Below are 20,989 nucleotides of genomic sequence, written 5' to 3' on the forward strand. Positions count from 1 at the left end.
AAACACACAGCCCATGAGGGAACACCCGGGCACAAATTGCCCAGAAATAGCTGATTTCATGGGCTCTGCCTCTATGCCAACAAATTTTGCAACATTACTTTTCATTATTACCCCTTTCTAAGCTCCTGGATAAACATTACAGAACTGCTTTTCAGCCTGGAAGTTTTTGAGGAGAATTTGGATTCTGAAGTAAGTGCTGTGGCTGAAGTAGGTGTTATGCAGGCAGTCCCGTAACAGTGCTCCTCCCTGATCTCTCCTTCCAGTCAAGATTGGAAAGCAATTAGGCTCCCCCCTGCCCCCCCTTAAGCTGCTCAAGCACAGGTGCCTCGACATTTTCACTCCATCAACATCTGAGTGAGAGACAAAGAAATAATCAAGGAAAATGAACAAGGCCAATTTATAAAAAGTGAGCAATATTAATTAGGTGCTGCCAGTTTTTACCAGCTCTAATCCTGTTACTTGTGGCTGCAAGTCCCCTTACGTCAGTGCCAGCACAATATATGTTTCCAGGTAAACAGCAGTTAAACAAAAGCTCTTTAAAAGTCCATGTTGTGTGTTTGTGTAAGTGCAGAACAACAGAGCCCCAATTTCTGATACAGGCTGCTGAATTAAGGCTCTGCACTGCAGCCTGGGCTAAAGCACACTGCTTTTACTGCCTTCCTTCAAAGGAGACCAACTCCAACGTTGCATTTCCATTTCAGATTTAAGATTTCAGGCATGCAAGGTAGAAAGATGTAGATGAAGGGGATACGAGCAGAGCGTGCTGAATGAGAACAGAAAAATCATAGACAGAAGGGGCAGGTGAAGTCTGCACCCCCATGGTCACAAGAGGACATCATCACCTGTTGAGTTGTCGCAGGTTTGGGAGTGGTTGTTGCACTGGCAGGGCTCACATGTGGCTTCATTAAACCTGTAGTAGCCCTCACTGCAGCGGTCACACTTCAGGTCCGTGACACCAACTTTGCACTGGCACTTCCCAGAGCTGCAGAGGGAAAAACAAACAGTGAGATCTGGCTGTGCTGGGAGGTATCCAAGGTACAAACCTGCAGGCAGGATTTTGGATTCCCTTTCTTCCTTTCTGCTGGAAGCAGGACATGAAACCCAGGGGCAACTGTTTCGAAAAAGTGATAGGGAGTTTAAGAAAGGACGAGTGTCTGCCAAGTCAGTTGCCCCGACAGCAATTTCCAACCGGGCACCAGAAATCATTGCTCATTCTAGAAAGCCTTGGCCCAGAGCCATCCCCTTGCATCAGCCCCAGCAGATGCTCTGACAGCCCTTCTGGAGTCCCTGCTCCACCGAGCACCTGCACCAGCCCTGGGTACTGCAGGACACTGGTACAGCCATGGTCACTGTGCCTGAACAATCCCAGAGCACCCACGTGGATCATCCTCTCCCCTCCACATCAGTGCTGAGCAACACCTCCCAGATTTTCATGTGAGTAGACAATTCCCTGCTCACCACCTGCTCTCCTGGCTCCCCTGGGAGCTGGGGCAGCAGCTCATGTGTTCTGCTTGGCTCCAGCCAGGGCAGGTGTCAGCCACCTGCACTCCCTCCACTTCTCCTCCATGATCCCATTTATCCCTTCCACACAACATCTCCATGGACACTTGGGCAAGGCCCCTCTCTCTAGCTGAATTCTACCCAGTAAAGCCAGGGGGAGACAAGAGAGGGTTCTCCCTTCCCCAGCAGAGGCTTCCACTCCAGCTGACCCCAGCCAGGAGCTGTTTACTTGGGCACAGTGTGACTGCAGGAGCACTGCACTGTGAACACAGAGGGCATTGCTGGTGGCTGCCATGAGCAAATACCAGGAGCTATAAAAAGCAAAGGTTACCCTCATTCCATTGGCTTTCCATGCTACTCTCTCCACACAGAGGCTTCCAGCCCTTTGCTTTCATAGGAGACTTTATACACTGGCAGCATTTAGCTCAAGTCTCAGAGGAATCACAAGAATGGATAAAATGCTCCTTCCCATCCAGCCCTGGGCACAGCCACTACTGGAGGTGGCTCATCCCACCTGCACACCAGTAACAGCCAAGCCAAGGGACAGCAAGCACCCAGTGCCTCTGCACATGCTCGAGAGCCCTGGGGTGACCTGCAGGAACCCCCAGCCTTGCCTGCTGCAGGGAACCAGGACAGCAACACAAATAAACAGCATTTGGTCCACTCCAGGTGATGGATTTATCTGCAGCCACAGCAGAGGAGGTGATACCACCTACAGACAGCCCTGCACATGCTGGATCATTCTCTTAGCTCTCCCCTGTATAACCTCCACCCTGTTCAAACACCTTTTAAATACCTCTGAAATACCTTTTCAAGTCAGCATTTCAGGGCTCACTGTGCCTGCACAAAGATCATCCATTGTTCCCCCTCTCCTCCTGGGAAGAGTGAACAAGGTACAATTTGCTCCTAAAAGCCTCCAGAAAAATCTGCTGATTAAAACTAATAGATGTTTGATGCACTGTTGATGTGTTGTTTTTAATTAAAATGCAGTAGATTGCAATGTTTTGGGCAAAGACATTGCTTCTGTTAGAAATTAGCATAATTCAGTATTTCTGTTGATTGTTTGTTTGTTTGCCAAAGGAAGAGGAACTACTCACCAAAATATGGACCTCAGCCCAAGGGGCTACACAATTAAATAGTTGCAGAATCTGAAATGTCAGGCATATTTAATGGCCTGATTACAAGAAGAAGAAAGGAATACGATGTTTCCTCACTCTCCAGGCCATTATCTGAAAGTGCAGCAGGCAGATGCAAAATTCAAAGGCATGCTGGTAAGCAGCTCAGTATGTTTGGCTGGTAAGCAGCTCAGTATGTTTGACTTTTAAAGAGCTTTTCACAAGACCCAACATTAATCCAAATGTTGTCACAGTGTTTAAAATAAGCGCAAACAAAAAGCAGCTTGTTATTATTTGCTCCTGACTGCTACTGCTATTCCTGTAAGAGGGCAGGGACAGGCAGGGAAAAGCATGTGCTATGGAGAGCAAAATCTGATATTTAGCCTGAAAACACATCTTTTGGGGATGCACCATATGAGCAGGGCTTTGTAGGACCAGGCATTTAAGCTGCATCATCTTCACCCTCCCTCGCTTCCTCTTGGAGTTCAGAGAGCTCTGTTTAACTACCTCCTGTCTCTGATCCAGCCTTTTTCTCAATGGCACCCTCCTCTTTCTCCCTGCTTCCACCCAGACTCCCACTTCATTTCTTTCAAGGAGGTTTATTTCCCCAATGACCCTGCTAGAGCTCAATTCAGCATTTTGGGGCACAGTCCCTTGATTTTACTCATTAGTTTAGAAATAACAGGAAAGGAAGCTTTTTTTTTTTTTTTTAAAGAAAAAAAATACTTTTGGAAAGTTTGGTTTGAATGCCTCTTGAGCAGACCTTTTCTCAACATGTTACACATGGCACAGAGCCAAGTCTTGCATGTGCAAGAATTAAATCACTCAGCAAATATAAAGCTTTGCCTGTGGTCATTGCTTCCACAGAATAAAGCCCCCTTACAACACTCCTTTTTATAGCTCCAGCCCAGAAAAGTCTGTCTGACACTTTTTAAAGCAAAGGTCAATGATATAAATGCATTGAAACCACAAAAAAAAAAATCCTGTTAACAGACCAATTGTGCCCATAAAAAATCCAGAAATTTGAAAGAAAAGACCCACAGTTTAATACTTGCACAGTGAACGAAACTGGATTTTGAGTGTCAGCCAGGAATTTCTTTTTGGGGGGAAGGAGGGGAACAAGGGGGATGGGAAGAGGGAAGTGTTTTGATGCAGTAACATCAATTACTGAACTCCATTTCAGATGATGATTAACCCCTCTGAAGTCAGCCAATGTTTAGCTCTCACAAAGAATTGACACAAATATGTGTTGGGATAAAACCAGGCTTCCAGTAACCAAAGTCTCCTGCCACCATTGGTTTCTACCAGATATTTATGAATATACTCACTCTGGAGACCATGTAGGTGGTGTGTATCACCATCACATCATCCATCAACTTTACAGATGTTTCCTACTGATTAAAACCATCACCAGCACACAAGGCACTGGCAGAAGGAGCAGGCAGTGACTGCTGGTCAGGGCACAGCCCCATCCAAGGCTTGGTTCCAGCATGGAATGATCTGACCTACGGGGATGAGGGCCACAAACCAAGTTTGGGACCTGGTAGGACCTCGTTCACCTGATCACCCTCATCCCTCAGGCTCTGTGTTCTGCCTCAGGAGCAGCTCGATGCCTGCACAGAGACAGCCTGGGGCTGGACTAGGACACAGCCAGCCTGGGCAGCAGCATTCCCACAGACATGGGGCAGGGTGGTGTAAATAAAAGCAAAATATTGGGGCAGGGGACAGCCTACACCCCAAAATATGCTGGCAAAAGCCAGTCTGGTTTCATTTCCAGTCCCCACAGCTCCCTTCCACTCCTCTCAAGGGGGAAGAGCCACAGGATCCTGTCACTTGCCAAGTGATTTGTGCCACTGGTGGCAACCAGATGTTCCCTGAGGTGGGATTTTACACAGGACTGCAGCTTTACAGGTACAGAAGTCAAGGTGACACACCAGAGACACCTCAGGCCTCCCCTGGATACTGGTAAAGAGGAGGACTGCAGACAGTTTTCACCCCACTTGGAAGTGTCTCAAGAGCAGGGCACAGAGCATCCTGCAGATGATTTTCAGCCAGGTCTGGTGGCTCAGGAAGGACATGGTGAGGGGATGGACTTGGGAGCTTGGGCATTGCCCTCACCTTGCACTGCTCAGCACAGACTGCACGGGAACTCAAGGCCTCATCACAAGGGGGGGAAAAAGCATTAAAGTATCTGTGATCTGAAACAGACCACAATGTGCAGTCACATCTGCAAGGGCTGTCCACTCCTCCTCCACAGAAACAACTTGATTTTAACAGGGACATGACAAGATGAATGGGAGGATGAAGGACCATGGCCCTAGGGGCTGTTGGGAGACAAGCTGTGCAGAGTTAATGGTCTAACAGAAAACTCTTCAGCAATCTCCAATCATTTCTTTTCTTTTTTTTGTTTCCCCCTCAAGGAGGAGGAAGGGAGAAATTGATTTTGAATATATTCCCAGACACCAGAAAAGCCTGGATGCCCCAGTCAGAGCTCAGTGTGTTGGTCTGGCATGGCCCGGGCTTTTGGAAGCAGGGGAGGGACACCGAAACAGCTTCCGTGAGAAGCTGCTGGAAGCTTCCAGCATGTCCGACAGAGCCAATCCCTGCTGGCTCTGAAGATGGACACGCTGCTGGCCCAGTTAGAGAGGTTGGTAACTCTCTGTGATGTGATTTAAGAAGGAAATCAAACAGCACACATGCAGTTTTTTCCAGGGGCAGTGGGCTGCTGCCCTGGGGCGTTCTGGCCGGCCCGTGGCAATGTGCTGCTGTGGCCACCACCATCTCGGTGTGGCCCGTGGCGATGTGCTGCTGTGGCCACCACCATCTCGGTGTGGCCCGTGGCAATGTGCTGCTGTGGCCACCACCATCTCGGTGTGGCCTGTGGCAATGTGCTGCTGTGGCCACCACCATCTCGGTGTGGCCTGTGGCGATGTGCTGCTGTGGCCACCACCATCTCGGTGTGGCCTGTGGCGATGTGCTGCTGTGGCCACCACCATCTCGGTGTGGCCTGTGGCGGGCTCTGCCTGCCTGGCTGCCCCTAGCCAGGCCACACCACGGGCAGAAGGGCCGGGGTGGCAGCGGTGGCTTCTCTTTCCCAGTGCCCCACGTGAGGAGAGGCTTTAAATAAGTTCGCACCACGGCGGCTGCCATTGCCCACATGGTGGCAGGCGGGCCGCGCGGCCGGCAGCAAAAACATGGCGAGCGATTCCCCGACGCGGAACCCCGACGAGATCAACCTCTCGGCGCTGCGGGATGCTGCAAGAATCTTTGAATTAGTGAAAACTGGTTTGCAAGGTACCTACGGGCGGCAGTTTTTCTTTAGATAGAGAAGAGGAGGAAGTAAAGACATGTAAGAGAACAACATGGCGGCACCAAGGTCAGTGGAAAAACAGGGAGGAGGTGCTCCAGACATCAGGGCCAAAATTCTTCCACAAGCCGTGGTGAGGACCATGGTGAAACAAATTGTCCCCCTGTAATCCATGAAGTCCATGGGGGATGCAGAGATCCATTCACAGCCCGTGGGAAAAGTGCTCATGCTGGAGCGGGTGGATGCCAGAGAAAGCTGTAATCCAGTGGGAAACCCAAATAGAGAGAAAGAGGGCCCTTGCTTCCAAACGAGAGCAGCCTATCCTTAAAAGCCTGCACCCCATGGATGAGTGACCCACGCCACAACAGTTTTGGGAAGTCTGTTTGTCCATAGGAGGGACTCACGTTGCAACAATTTTGACAGGACTGCTGCTCGTGAGATTGGAGCCACACTAGAGAAGTTCACAGAGAACTGTCTCGCATGGGAGGGACCCCATGGCACAGCAGAGGAGACTCCTCTCCCTGAACGAACAGGAGAAAGATCTCAGGTGATGAACTTACCAAAACCCCCATGCCCTGTCTCCCTGTGCTGTCGTGGGAAAGAGGGAGAGGCTGGGGAGGAAAAGAGGTGTTTTAAAGGCTTGTTTTACTTCTCATTACCCTCCTCTGACTCTTAATAATAAATTTACCTTATACCTTTAAATTTGAACCGGTTTTGCCCTTAGCCTTTCCTCCCAGTCCTTATCTCAACTCATGAGCCCTTCATTAATTTTTTTTTTCCCCCTGTAGTAGGAGAAGGTGAGCAAACAGCTTTTGTGGATGCCTGGCATTTGGCCAGTGTCAAAGCATGTGACACCCAGGGACTGCTTGGCCATGTCAAACCCAGCCAAAGCAGCACAGCACCAAGCTCTTGTGCCTTTATTTTCAAAACATATGAGATTGGTAAGATTTTGGGGTAGAATCAGAGACGAGGGAGATTACATGGGTCTCAAACCAGGGCATGCCCTGCAGATGAGCCATGCAAAACCTACAACAAGAGTTTTGCCAAATACGCTTCCTGTCTTCACCTTGAAGCACAGAGCACACGCCTACACCCTGCACAGCTCAGCATCTCCCCAGACCAGCCCCAGGAGAGCTGGGGAGGGGCACACTGCCCTGAGAAAGAGCAAAGTGAGTGCTACACCAGCTTGTTCCTGGGCATCTCCAGGTGACATCTCCAGCTTCAACTGTGCCCTGTCCCTTTTCCCTTGGAAACCCCCAAAGACAGCAATGCCCATCGCTCATCCCAGCAGGGCCCAGAGGTGTCCCTGGAACAGGCACAATTAACAGTAGTGACAGCACTCTGTATGAATTAGGGAAATCACGTTGAACTATGAACATCTGTAAAACAAACCCCATGAAAAGGCTTTGTCACACTTTGATGGGATAAAACAAAAGGATTCTGCACAAGATTAGGAGGATTCAGAAGAGATGTCTCTAAAAATGGTGCATTCCTCCAGCGAGCCAGGCTCCTTTAGTGCTGATTTCCTGTGATATTTGACAGCAGCCAGGGGATTAATCTCTCTTACACTTTCCTGGGCAATGTGGAAAAGTTAACATTTGAAAGCTAAATGCTGCAAGACACTTTGGTGGGAAAACCAATGCTGTTAACACACAGAATCACAGAATCATTCAGGTGGAAAAGGCCTCCAAGATCATAGAGTCCAACCTTTGACTGATCATCACCAGTGCACTGAGTGCCATGTCCAATTTGTTGAACACCTCCAGGGATGGGGACTCTACCACCTCCCTGGGCAGTCCCTTCCAATGCTTCACAACCCTTTCCATGAAAAAATTCTTCTGATGTCCAACCTAACCTCCCCTGGTGCAGCTTGAGGCCATGTCCTCTCATCCTGAGGATACCAAGAACCCTCACAACCCACATGCTGACTTTTCTGTGGGTCAATTATTGGAATATCAGCATGTGGGGAAGGGGAGAGCAGGAAAAAGCCCCACACTGGGTTTCTCCTCCCTGCTCCCTCAGCTCAACCCAAAGCCACTGGAGGCTGAGGTGGCTCTGTGGGAGAGTCAGTGGGGCCAGGGCCAAGCCCTGCACCGGCCGCCTGCTCTGAGCCCCTTTGTGGAGGGCACAAGAAGCGGAGCTTTATGGGGGCCAACACTGGGCCTTTGTGTGCCACATTCCTCACTCCGTGCTGGGGGATGGCAGCTGTTTGGAGGGCAGCTCTCGACGGAGCAGGGACACTTCAGAGCTCTGAAAGGCCACTCTGTAAATGTCAGAGGGCCACCTTGTCTGGCCATCGCCACCTCCGCGGCCCCAGCTCCCCCGTGAGGGAAAGCCAGGAATCTCCAGCCAGGACTGTGGAAAATGAGGAATCTCCAGCCTGTGCTGTCTCCTCCAGGGAAGGAAGGAAGGAAGCAAAGGAAAGTCTACATTGGCCCTGGGGAGGGAGGTTGGATGGGGTCCTCTACAGTTCCATGAGCAAAAGCCTCCACTCACTGCAAAATCAACCTCAGCTGGTGGGTCCTGGTTTCTCAGAGTAACCTCTGGGGATCATGGCAGTGCAGGGATGGGACAGGGAACCTCAGTGCAGAGAAGGACATATCAATGGGGATGGCAGGGAGATGGGGCTGGTGCCCACTGAACACATCAGTTTTGCCCAAAGTGGTCCCTCCATCCCCCAGACCTCTGTTGGTGCCTCTGCTCAGACAGCAAAAGGAGACTAAGGGTACAAACAGTGCCTGAAGTATACACTGGGCACCACCCCCCAACCAGAATTTAGCCACAAAAGCTTAAACAGTTGAGCCAGTATTTCTTTTTGAGGGCAGTCAGTGTTTGCCAGAGCAGCAAAGCTTGCAATAGACAACACAGGAATGGCAAAGCCTGCTGGAAGATCCACAAAATAACAGGATTTCTGAGAAGCCATAATTACCATAGGGGAGATGATAACAATACACCTTTCCCTGCTGCTGTGTCCAGACACTCATTCATTTCCCATTCCTGTCTGCAACTGAATAAAAATAGGTTCAGGTACCTTTACCTTCTTGAGGGGGGGGGAGAGAGGAGGAGAACTGATCAGATGTAAAGGATGTGAGAGGCTGGAATAGGGGAGAGATTTAGATAATTAAAGCATGCAGAAAAATAGGCTTTAACACGGTATTCTTCTGCTTTTCTGAGGTCCACATGTAATAATTTCTGCTACAAAACAAGATCTGTTCTCTGCAGAGTGATGCTGACAAGGCATTACTGGGAGATAATGAGCCACTGGTTGTGCTCATCCAATCTATAAAAGGGAGAGCAGTCTTTTTAAAGGGAAAAGGGGGGTTTGTCTGGTTTTGGGGGGGGGGGGTTTAAAGCACAAGTCCTTGAAGATTTCAGCTCCCAAGATCACATCTCCAAAGGGGAGCAGTGCCCGATGTGGTTTACTGGACTGCTAAAATACAGCAGAATGGAGAGACAGATCCCACGCAAAGAAGAGACATTTCAGAAGTGTGATGACACTCTGCAGACAGACAATGAAGATTTTATCTATGCAAAATGAGAACTCCATTGCTTCCCCCAAATAACCTCCAGGGTCTGGGATGGCCAGCAGCCCTGCAGGCTGGTGAAGCTCCACAAAAACCTTGAATTTCAATGGACCTGCATTTCCTGACCACTAAAACCACCCCACCAAATTCTGCCTCACATGAGGTGTGTCCAGACTGTGCCACACCAGGCTGCCCCCCACAGTCTCTTTGCATCTTTCCACATCCCACCAGCTCCCCAATCCCAGTGTGTGGCTCTCCCTGCCCAGCTTCCCAAGCTCCCTCAGAACCTCCAGCCCTTATTCAAAGGCCTCAACAAAGCACTTTGTCCAGTGCTGCTGACCTTACCCTCACCAGCCAGGCTCTTGCAAATCCCCACGAGCTGGGGTCACAAGATCAGCCTCTCCACATAGAATCCCACCACAAAGGCAGCACACAGGGATGGCCACTGCCCTCCCTGCTCAGCCTCGCAGCATCCCTGCTCCAGGGGACAGCCATGTACAGATGCTCCCAGGGACACTCTGCCTTCATTCTTTTTAATATGAACACAAAGCCTGAGGTCCCCTTGAGGGGGGAAAAGCATGTCTGAATTAACACTTGGGCATTTATATGTGTGTGTTAGTATTTTTTTTTCACTGGAAATGAGTGACAGGAGCTCTCTCTCACAAGACTTATGCCAAGCCTGCAGCACAAGCCATGCAGGAGTTAGGATCTGCAGCCAGCATTAAGGAAAGGCTGCTGGATCAGCAAAGGAGCAGAGCACTGCACCCTTGGGCATGGGGTTTCAGCCTACAGCAACCAAAGGAGACCAGACATCATCTCCAAGCTGTCTGCTGGAGCTTCTGCTTCCCACTGCCCTTCTACTTGTGGGGAAACTGAGGCAAGGGCAGAGGGAGCAACTTAAATTGATCCACAGACCCCAGTTGAACAGGCACTAGAGACAATGGCAGCATAGATGTATGTTTAGTTTAAGGGAACTGGAAAAACGTAACCCAGTTTAGATGACTAACCTGGGTTTAGGTAAACCAAATGGCAAAGCCATGTCAGGGAAGGCTTAGGCTGGATACCAGGAAAAGGTCCCTCCCACAGAGGGTGTTGAGCACTGGAAAAGGCTCCCAGGGAATGGTCACAGCCCCAAGGCTGCCAGAGCTCCAGAAGCATTTGGACAATGCTCTCAGGCACAGGGTGGGATTGTTGGGGTGTCTGTGCAGGGCCAGGAGTTGGACTGAAGGATCCCTGTAGGTCCCTTCGAGCTCAGAATACTCTGTGATCCTTAAAACACCCCACAGCAGCCACAGCTCTCCTCTTGTTCACTGGCACAGGTACTGGTGCATTACTTTTCTTCCCTAGAACCAGGACAAGTTTAAAAACACAAAACTTCCTAGGGAAACAGGGAATTGAGGGCTGAACCCTTCTGCCTGGCAGCAGCATCTCATAGCAGCATCTCTGCTTCACAGCTCCACTCCCCCATTCACATCCCAAACCCACAGAAGCACCCACACAGGGACAGCTGCTCGTGGGCTAAACATGCTGCCTCCATGGCTGCAGGAAAGGAAAAGCCACGGACACCCAAGTGCTGGGCTAGGAAAAGTTAGGATAAACACCTCACAGGAGGTAAATCAAGGCCAACCCTCCTGCAGATGAGCTGGGTCACACTGGGCTGCCCAGGGCCAGTGTTTGCAGTCCCACGTGGGGATGGGCAGTGCTGCCAGCAAGGTAAAAATAAACCAAAAACTGCCGAGTCATCTGCTGTCTCCTGCTCCCCAGGAGGGGGATGCTGCCTCATCCAGGCTGGCTTCATCCTGCAGTCCTGATCCTTCAAATCACTCAGCCACAGGACAGGTTTACATGGAGAATTAGCTCAATGTGTGTTGAAAGAGCTGTGCCTGCACAGCTCCTCACACCAGGGCATGAGGGCTGCAGAACTAAAAGCTTCCTCAAACCAAGCCTCTTTCCCCTCACCCTCTTCATCCCAGGGCTGCTGTTCTGGCTCACCCTGCCATGACTCAGCTGGGGACATGGGTGGCACTTTGGGCAAAGCTGCACAGGGTGCAGAGGGCCAGAAACACTGTGAAGAGCCCCGGTGCTCCCACTGCTGCCCTGGCTATTGGGACTGGAGACCACCGACCCCAGCCCACTCCTGCTGCCTCGGCTCCCTGCCCAGCCTTAAGGGAGCAAGAGATGAGAGTTCAGGCACAGGACTCTGCTCACATGAAGGAAAAAAGGAAAAATAATTGTACAGGGGTGCAAGGCTAGGAGATGTGGGCTGGCCAGCCTGGGCATGGTGACCTTCTCCAGCAGCACCGATCGCCTTCAGTCCTCCACCAGGCTGGGAGGTTCTGGTTTCCTCAGAGGACACACAGCACAGCCTTCAACTCAAGGGGCCCAAAAGATGGTGAGAGGTGCAGCTGGTGGGGGCAGCTCTTGGCTGAGGTTACATCACTATGGGCTGAGGCTGCTACCAGGCACCCTCCCCACTCTGTCACTGTCCCAGAGCTCTGCAGCAGGAACACAGCCCTTCCAGCTCAGCCCGTGCACCCACATGAGTCACCGTCCTCATTCTCCACTACTCTGACCTTGACCATGGCCCTTGAAACTTCAGCTTCTTTCTCCACCCTTCCTCTATGGACTGTGAACACTTCCAGGCCACAGCTATCTTTAGCAAGCATCTGCACAGCATCCAACCCAAAGAAATGTGGTTTTTTCTGAGGTTTCTAGGCGTTAACCACAGCAGGGACAATTTACTCCCCCTCTCCAAGATGTGTCAGCCCTCTCTGAGCAGCTCAAGATTCCATCCAGCCCCACAGCAAGCTCCAGCCTGAGCCACACACAGCTTTTCATCTAACAAAAAAACCACCCAAACCAGGGCACAGAAGTCCTCTACCATCCCACAGGGGGATCTGTGTGGATCTTCCTAGATAATCAAATTTAAACCACCACCAAAACAGAGCTTTGATTAGCAGCCATGGAGCCCATTCATAGCGACAGCATGTCAGGTCAATGTTCACTCCCAAAATCAACTCTGTGCCTTGGGAAAGGGAATTTTTTAATTTTTATTTGATGGTCTGCATTTGAGGTCTAGTTAATAAGCAGGGGACTTGGGTTGCCATCTGGCCAGCCCGAGAGTGTGCCGAGAAATAATACTAATAATCATCATATGATTAAAAGGCACTTTGACTGAAACCTAAGAGGCATCTTTGTGTGCCCTGAGGGCTCGGCCTTCGGGTACTTTGCCCCTCCAATCAGCCACCCTTAAAAAGGGTCAGAGTCCAAAATCTCTGTTTCACCCGGAGCCCCATTGGAACAGCTTTCCTCTGAAGCCCTACACAGGAATTCACTTGTGCAAGTCAAGCTGGGCTGGTGCTTTATTAAATAAATAAATAGTACAGCTTACAGGATTTTCCATATCAACAAAACAGTAGCTGGTTGCTGGTATTGGGCAATGCCTGCGTGCCTCATCCCGAGCAGAGATTGCCCAAGGGACACGCACTGCTCCTCCAGGGACTCCTCAGCAGCCACCCAGGGCTTCCAGCAAGAGAGCCAAAAATCCCACTCCGGGATTCACACACACATTTCCCTGCAATGCACAAGAGGCTCTCCCACCCATCAGGACAGATCCCACTGCAGGGATGCACCACATCCCTGGTGCCTGCCCCCACCCATCCCAGCTGCAGACAGGCAGGAGCTGTGCCCAGCCCTGGTGCCCACTCTAACACAACAGAAACAAGGGGAGCATCTGCCCTTGCTGGGATTTGTGTCCCACTCCATTTTCCCATACACATCACTGCCCATCTTGCAGCCATTCTGATGCCTCCAGCCCTACAACACAGACAACTGACCTAATTTTCCTCCTTTTAAACACCCAGGGGTCATCTCCATCTGCAGCAAACCCCTCTGAGCCAGGAAGAGAAACAGAGCCATCTCTGTTAGCAGCATCCCCCCTCCCCAAATCTCCCTCCACATCTTGCCCTGTGCTGTCTCTTCTAAATGTCTGAGAACGAGCATCTCCCACGTCCCTCAAGGCTGTGAAATGGTGCTGAGGAGAGGCTGGGGAGGTCCCTGCTGTTTCTGGCTCCGCCTCCACTTTATTCTCCTTCACGACTCAGAGTATCTCACCTGAAGCTCCCAAGGGCATTCCTTGGCTCACCCCATGCAGTGAGACATGGGGAGACACCACACATGTCCATACTTCACCCACTGCCCAGTGACTCAGCTGGGGCAAGAATGCTCCCTTCCAGTTAACCCAGTTGCTCCAGCAACTGCTTTCCCTCCTCTCCCAGCTCTTAAAGATAAGATTTGCCCCATCTGCCTTTCTGCCCAATTTGCCTTTATAGTAGATCTGACCAAAATCACACTTTCCATTCTGTGGCAAACCCTGGTGCTTCCAGCCACATCTTCCCATACCTAAAACCACCACTTAAAAAAAAAAAAAAAAAAGTGGAAAAACTTCACACTTTCCACCCCCAAGAATCACTCTTTTAGTAAGAAGGTCACTCTCCTCAACTGGAGAGTTACTTTTAAGTTCCGAATTGTCAGAGCTTATGCAAGCAGAAAAATGCAGCATTGAAACAAAAAGGAAGGACATCAACAGAGGGTTTGGGCATTTGGGAAAAGATAATATATAAAATAATTACAGGCAGCATGTCCCTGCAGAGCATTTTGACTCTGACTCAGCTCCTGCCCTGGCAGGGAACTGCAGGTGGCTGAGCCCAGAACAAACCCTAGAAGACAATAAGGCAGCAGGAGCCTGGGAAGGCTGGAAGTTGCTGCAGGGTGGTTGCTGAGGTCTCCTCCAAGGAGAGACTTTGAAACTTGCTGACCCCATGAGCACAAGCTGGAGACCCAGTGGGTCAGGCTGCTGCTCAGTCTGATCTTGCACGAATAGAGATCCCCTCAACTCAGCCACAGATCTTTAATGGCTGACAGATCACCGCTTGGAAAATAATTGCATGCCAGCTTTTACAAGGCAAGATGGGGTGGGTGAGGTGAAATGAAGAGGAACACATTCATTATACAAGAGCTCCAAGCATCAGCTCTGGTGACTGTAAACACCAGGCAAGGCAGGAGCCGACTCCGCTGTTGGGCTGCCGCTTCCACCCCAATGCTCAGCAAGGGCAGAGCACAAAGCTTTGCCTGCCTCTGGCAGAAAACCTCTCCCTTTGGAAAATAAACCTCTCCAAAGCCCCCGTGCTCCACCCCAGCCTCCGCTCCCCTCCCAGCTCAGGCGTGAAGGCAGCCCTGCCCGACAGGTACTAACAGATGCACAAGGCATTAGGAGAGGTTCTGCTTCCATGCGACTCTGCAACACAAGTCAACTCCCTTGGGGGCTGCCAGGGCTTTTGCCACAGCCACAATATTTTTATAATTGAGCTCTTGAAAGATGAAGAATAATCTTCATGAATTTTTATAAGATCAGCTTCCTTCCTGCTTATTTTTTTTTTCTTCTAAACACCAGCACAGACGACAAGACCCACTCTCGCCCGAAACCCAGAACACACCAAATTCCAACAGACCCCCGGGGATGCCTGGCATTACTCACTGGTCACACTGGTCACTGGTGGCTCCGGTGGGACTGCAGCCGCAGGGCTGGCACCGCTGGCTGCCCTGCTCGGGGAAGAAGCCGCGGGCACAGCTGCGGCACTGCGGCCCCGTGTAGCCTGCCAGGCAGTGGCACTGCCCCGTCGTGCGGTTGCATTCGATGCTGCCCACCGAGCTGCAGTTGCATAGGTCTCCTGCAAGGGAAAGAGAAACAGAGCCATGGAATCACAGAGCTGCAGAATGGTTTGCGTTGGAAGGGGCCTTAAAGCCCATCTCATTCCAACCTCCCTGCTGTGGGATGGGACACCTTCCAGGTTGCTCCAAGCCCCGTCTAACCTGGCCTGGGACACTTCCAGGGATGTGGCAACCACAGATTCTCTGAGCAACCTGTGCCAGGGCCTCACCACTCCCGTTGCATACCCCCATCATCACTGTAAGGATGATTTTTGCTTTAAAATGTTGAGATGATAGGAAGAAAACCACATTGGGAGCACCCTGGGGTTTGAAACACAGCAGTTCATGCTTGAAGTCTCTCCAAAGAGGAGCTACAAGGTTACGGGCATAACTACCTAAAATACATCTATATATAGCTGTATACAATGTCTTTATGTATATACATACACCTATCCACCCTCATGGCTGTCTGACTCCAGGAGCTGACAAACACTAACTGTGTAATATCAGGATTAAATCAGCAACAGGTTACAAAATCATTAATTCTAAGAGCCTCCATTCCACACCACTGGAACACCCCTGGTTTACCACAGAACACACACTGACGCAACAATCTGGCAGCAGCATCTCCCACTCCTGAAAAAGGGATACAGAATCCCCTGAAAATCTGCCCCCAAGGGGGCACCAAGCACATGAAAATGACTTTAAAAGCTGTGGTAGAGCTGAAGGCAGGACAGAGACCTCCACCACCTAAAACAGACCACCTTCAGCCCTGTGGTGAGAGCAGATGGCTCTGGGGACCCAAACATGGTCTTTGGGGACACTCTAGATTTCCAGGGGTGCTGGAAAGCATGCACTGAACAGCTGCTTTTTTAAGAGAGAAGCAAATCTTTTGATCAAGTGATGAATTCCCAGTCCCCCTGCACGTTATTTCTCATAATACTTTAAAGCCCCAAACGCACTGAAGAGAACAGCCTCTCCCTGGCAATTTGTTTCTGCCAAGAGCTTTATCTCTGTTCTTTCATTGCAAAATATTTAGTGCCTTAATAATTTAAAGTCTTTTTCTGCCAAGACTGAATTATAAACAAGGATTATTTGCAGAAATAGTGCATAAAGCACTGGGGGCTTTACACAACTGCTGGTGTTTGTTATTGCCTGAGAGGAGCCAGTATTCAGGGCACTTCAGGGAGAGGGGAGAGGCCAGGTCCCCATCCCAAGAAAACTTAACTTAAAGCTCTTTTCCTTGTCATCCATGTTCTTCTAACAGACAAAGAAATGTGAGTGATTTAGCTTTATTACTCCACCCTAGGATCCCCACAGAAGCCATGTTGTCCCTGTACATACACCTGTGAAATTGCACCTAAATTTTCTTCAATCCAAACTATCAAATAGGACAAACACCTCAAGATCCGCAATTATCCACTTCAGCAGCCACTTCACATAACGAACTAAATTCCCAGCTCAATTATCCAAGCAGAACCATATCAATTTGGGCACTTGGGCTTCTCCCTGCCACCAGAACAGAAGCCACAAAAACTTGTTGAGCAAAAGCACTTTGGAGTTTGTCAAACACGCATCAAAACAAATTTCCCTCACATGTGGTGCCATTACACCTGCCAGACTTGATTAAGGAAAGAAAACAAGCATCATGTCCATTCTAATGGCATGGGAGGCACTGACAGGGCAGGCCCCACACAGGGGGATGAGCTACTCCATGAGGAAACCACCCTTGTGCTCCAGAAGCATCAAAGCCAGAGCCACACCAGCTGCATGAGACCATCCCGACACTCCCTATGGATGACTGGATGAGGAGGGCAGGAGTGGGGTAGTGCTTGAGGATGGTCCCCATTGGCATGATCGAGCTCTGCCCTATCACTTATGCTCAGCAGGATGGCAGCACTTTGAACGGGAATCTGACTTTGTAGCACTCATTGCTTTCCATCTGATGCTCCAGCCCATCAAAATTGACCCAACTCGGGTTGGGCTCCACCTCAGCTGCCAAATTCAACAGCAACACAGACACCACTGCAATGCCAGTTCCCCAGGAAAGAGAGAAATGCTGCAATAATCCAAAATAACACTGGCAAAAGTTTTTGCTTAGGGCTGGTGGAACCTGGTTCTGCTGGTGATGGGTGCAGGAGCTGAGACTGCCTGCTGCGAAATCACCCCGAGTGCATGATAATGCACAACAGGACAGATCCAGAAGTTGTCTCCCAAAAGGGCTGATTCCTTGAAGACCCTACCTCCCCCAACCACCCCAGAGATCTTTGGGGAGGGATGGTGGTCCCAGGCAGGGAAACAGCATCACACATGGTACCTGCCCACCCCGAATGCACCCAGCCCAGCTCACACATGGATGCAGCCCCAAGATGCCCCGGAGCTGTGTAGGTTGAGCAGTGGAGGAGATTCAGACAGCAGCATTGAAGTCTGGACTCCATCATCTGGCGCAGTGTCGAGGTCAAGGGCTGACACAAGGATGTACCAGACTATGAAAATCCCAGGCCTAATTTAAAGGACACTTTGTTGTCCCCACGGCAGCTGGGTTACAGAAGGCGTGAATGGTCCTCAGCCAGAAGGGGAACGTGATAATGAACATCTGCCCTGGACTCCGGGAACACAGCAAAGAGGATGAGCACTACAGAAGAAAATTAGGGAACATTGTCCTGGCTTCTGGCCAGAGCCTGAGTTTTTGGAGCCTTTATTCAGTTTTCTCAAGCCAATGTTTTGCTTTTGAAGATAACCTTCAAAAACACCTCACTGACAGACTTTGTGAGGGCAAAGGAACGAACAGGGTGGATGAACCCCAGGGCTGTCCCACTCCAGACTGCACAGTCATGGTTGGAGGATTGTGTTGAGGTTGGGATAACACCATTGGCAAAGGAGTTAAGGGCAAAGACCTCTCAGGGATGAGGCAGTGATCCAAGCTCTGACTCTTCCCAGTTTCCTATCCTGACTCACCCTTGCTCTGCCTCAGTTTTCCCATCTCAGGGTGTTCCCCAGCGCCTCCAAGCCCTGCTCATCTCTGCCTGTTCCCCATTACTAAACCATCCAGGTCCCCCTTCCTTCCCCACAAAGCACTACACAACAGCTCAAAGCACAGGAAAAAAAACCCACCACCTCTGCTCATGAAGGGACTGACAGGCTTTAATTAATTAACAGCCTAATAACGTTTTGAGGTCCAAGAATAGAAGCACCATAAATATGTGTGTCACTGCCACATTACCCCTCAAACAAAATAACCAAACACCTCTCCATTCAGGAATAATATTTCACCTTCACTGGTTGTTGCTTAGAGGAAGGTGGAGTGGAAGGAAAGGTTCCCAGTTTGGGAAGCAAGGGGCACACTGCTGTATGGAGACAGATTTAATACCCAATTTCAGTTAGCCCCAGCCTCAAACTGAGTGATTTCTAGTATGCAAAAGCCATAGGTTACCAATAAACTGGAGAACAGATGTTTTATATTGCATTGGATCCACACCATGGCTGTAAATAGCACTGACACAACCAAGAACCTCCAGGTCTGAGGGTGCCCTGTGACCCCTCAGTGTGGCCACCTGAGGCTCAGTGCCAGTTCCCCAGCCCACCCCTGATAAAGATCTCAGCCTCCAAATCCCATCCCAGTGCAAACCCCAACTCTGCAAATCCCAGCAACATTCCAGCCTGCGCCAGATCCATCAAGAGCCCGCATCCCTTCATCTCCCATCCCCTCCTAGTACTTAAACAAGGCTTGTTCTGATGTAAAAACCCTTCCTCAGATTATTTTTTTCACATCCTTTCAGCTTTGCAGTGTTTTAAGTCTTCACACATATTATAAGTGTGATTCCTCCTCCTTTCCAAGCCACTTAATGAATGAATAATTTAAAAAACAGGTGAAATATTTACAAGGGCTAAAGAAGCCAACACTGTGAAAGGCACGAAGGTCTCTGTGAAACCACATTAGCTGGGGACATCCTGAACCAGTGCAAATCCTGAATGAACTCACCTACTCCCTGGGAGCCAGTGTGGAAAACCCAAGATGTAAGTTTTTGGTTATAAGAACATGCAGCTGTAAGAGCAAGCTGTGAAGGCCCACAGATGCTATTTACTGTCCTGCTGCAAAAGCATCCTCAAGGAGATGGACATTTTCTGTTCTCTGGACTAGATGAAGGGAAAAAAAACCCAACACATTTCTAACCTGGAGGTACTGTTGGGTTTTTGGGAGTCAGAGATGCAGCCCCAGTGTGGCACCTGCAGCTCTGAAGCCAACACAGCCCAGTAAGAACCTCACCTCCCAAATACTCTGGGATTTAAACCACTGCACACAACACCATCCCACACCTGGAAAGGCTTTGTTTTCGTATTAATTTAGCAGTTTTCCCCCTTCCCCAGACTTCAGTCCCAAATTCAAGCCCTACCTTCTCTCCCATTTCCCCTTCTCAATCCCTCTCCAGGCACCATTCTTGACAAGATGGGAATAAAGGGATCAGGCAGCAGGTTTAAAAATCTATCCAAGGTCATTTCCTTTCCCCTTGTAATTAAATTGTGGAACTCATTGTCAGGGGATGTTCTGGCTGCCAGAAATACCTATGGCTTCAAAGCAGGACTGGAAAAGCTCACAGAGGACAGGTCCACTGGTGGCTGTTAAACTCAGGGATCTGGAGGAAGCATCCTGATAGGAAAGGCCCTGAAACTCAGTCCAGAAAAGTCCGGATTATGCCCTGCCCTCTTGGCATCTTCTTCTGGCCTTTCTTGGGTGGGTGAAGCTTTGCTCTGAGCCAGCCTGGCAGTTCTATTTTCTCCTTGTTTCCACTGCTCAGGGATGGTGGCAGCTCCAGTCCTTCCCCCAAACACAAATCCCCCTTAAAGAGTTAGACACTGCTTTTTCCACCGGGAATTTTTCCTTATTACAGCCAAAGGCACAGCTGTGCTACACCATTGCTCTGTCTTTCCCCCTTGCCTCTCAACAGGCTCTTTCCCTTACCCCTGAGAAGACATTTCATCCCCTCAGTAAAATCCACTGATGTGCCAAATCTCCCCTAGCAATGGGATGAGGGTCAGGACAGTGCTGTTCCAGCATGGGATAATGAGAGTATGCATGAGCCAGCCATTAAAAGGGAAGGTCCCATCCTACCCAGCCCTTGTCAAACAATTTCCTGAGCTCCAGACCATCCCTTTCACGTCTCTGATGCACCATCTCAGTGTGGTCCAGTCTAGCCCTGGGACTGGAATTTGGGTTCAGCTCCATCACTCCTCACTTGGGTGCAACTCTACCGATGCTCTGAGTGCAGGAGTTGTTATCCCAGTGCAAGGATGCTTTGGCCTCCGACCTTCCCCCACGGCTGCAGCAGCTCTGAGAGGACACAGGCTGGCTGAGCTCTCTCCCAGGGAGCTGAAGAACATCTGCCATGGGCTAAGAACTTCAGCAAGAACAGGCCAGAGAGGAGCTGATGCACTCTAACTTCCCAAAGAGAGGAGTTCTGCCAAGTCCCAGGACTCATTCTCATCCAGAGAGCACTCAGCACAAAATAAGAGTCAACTCTTGTGTCACGAAGGTGCATTAAAGTGCTCAGACCTGTAATTCACTCTCACTTGAGGCTACAGTGCAAAGCCAAAGTGGTAGGAAGAGTATCTCTGCCTATCCCAAAAAAATTTTATATACAGATAGGAGTGTCTTCTGTTATTTTGCATTCACTTTATTACTCAGTGCACCACATTCTGAGCACTTATAGCCTCCATCAGGCTCCAGGCTCTGCAGACTCAGGTGCTGATGGTGAAGAGAACATCATTCACATTAATGCTGTTAAGAGTGTCACAGAGTCACTTGTGTTGTTCCACAAAAGGCTTTTATGAGTCAA

The 20,989-nt window shown here is 49.9% G+C and overlaps 1 protein-coding gene across 1 annotated transcript in view; it reads right to left on the reverse strand.

Annotated features, from left to right (window-relative positions):
- MEGF9 (multiple EGF like domains 9) overlaps positions 1 to 20,989 on the reverse strand; it is a 50,459-nt gene that overhangs the window by 12,193 nt on the left and 17,277 nt on the right. Inside the window, exons 2-3 of the mRNA XM_069031744.1 lie at positions 14,983 to 15,175; positions 843 to 982 (exon numbers count right to left, since the gene is read on the reverse strand). Coding sequence (XP_068887845.1) covers positions 843 to 982; positions 14,983 to 15,175 — 333 coding nt within the window. The remainder of the gene's footprint in view (positions 1 to 842; positions 983 to 14,982; positions 15,176 to 20,989) is intronic.

The sequence above is a fragment of the Aphelocoma coerulescens genome, chromosome 17 (assembly GCF_041296385.1).
Source record: "Aphelocoma coerulescens isolate FSJ_1873_10779 chromosome 17, UR_Acoe_1.0, whole genome shotgun sequence".
Taxonomy (NCBI): domain Eukaryota; kingdom Metazoa; phylum Chordata; class Aves; order Passeriformes; family Corvidae; genus Aphelocoma; species Aphelocoma coerulescens.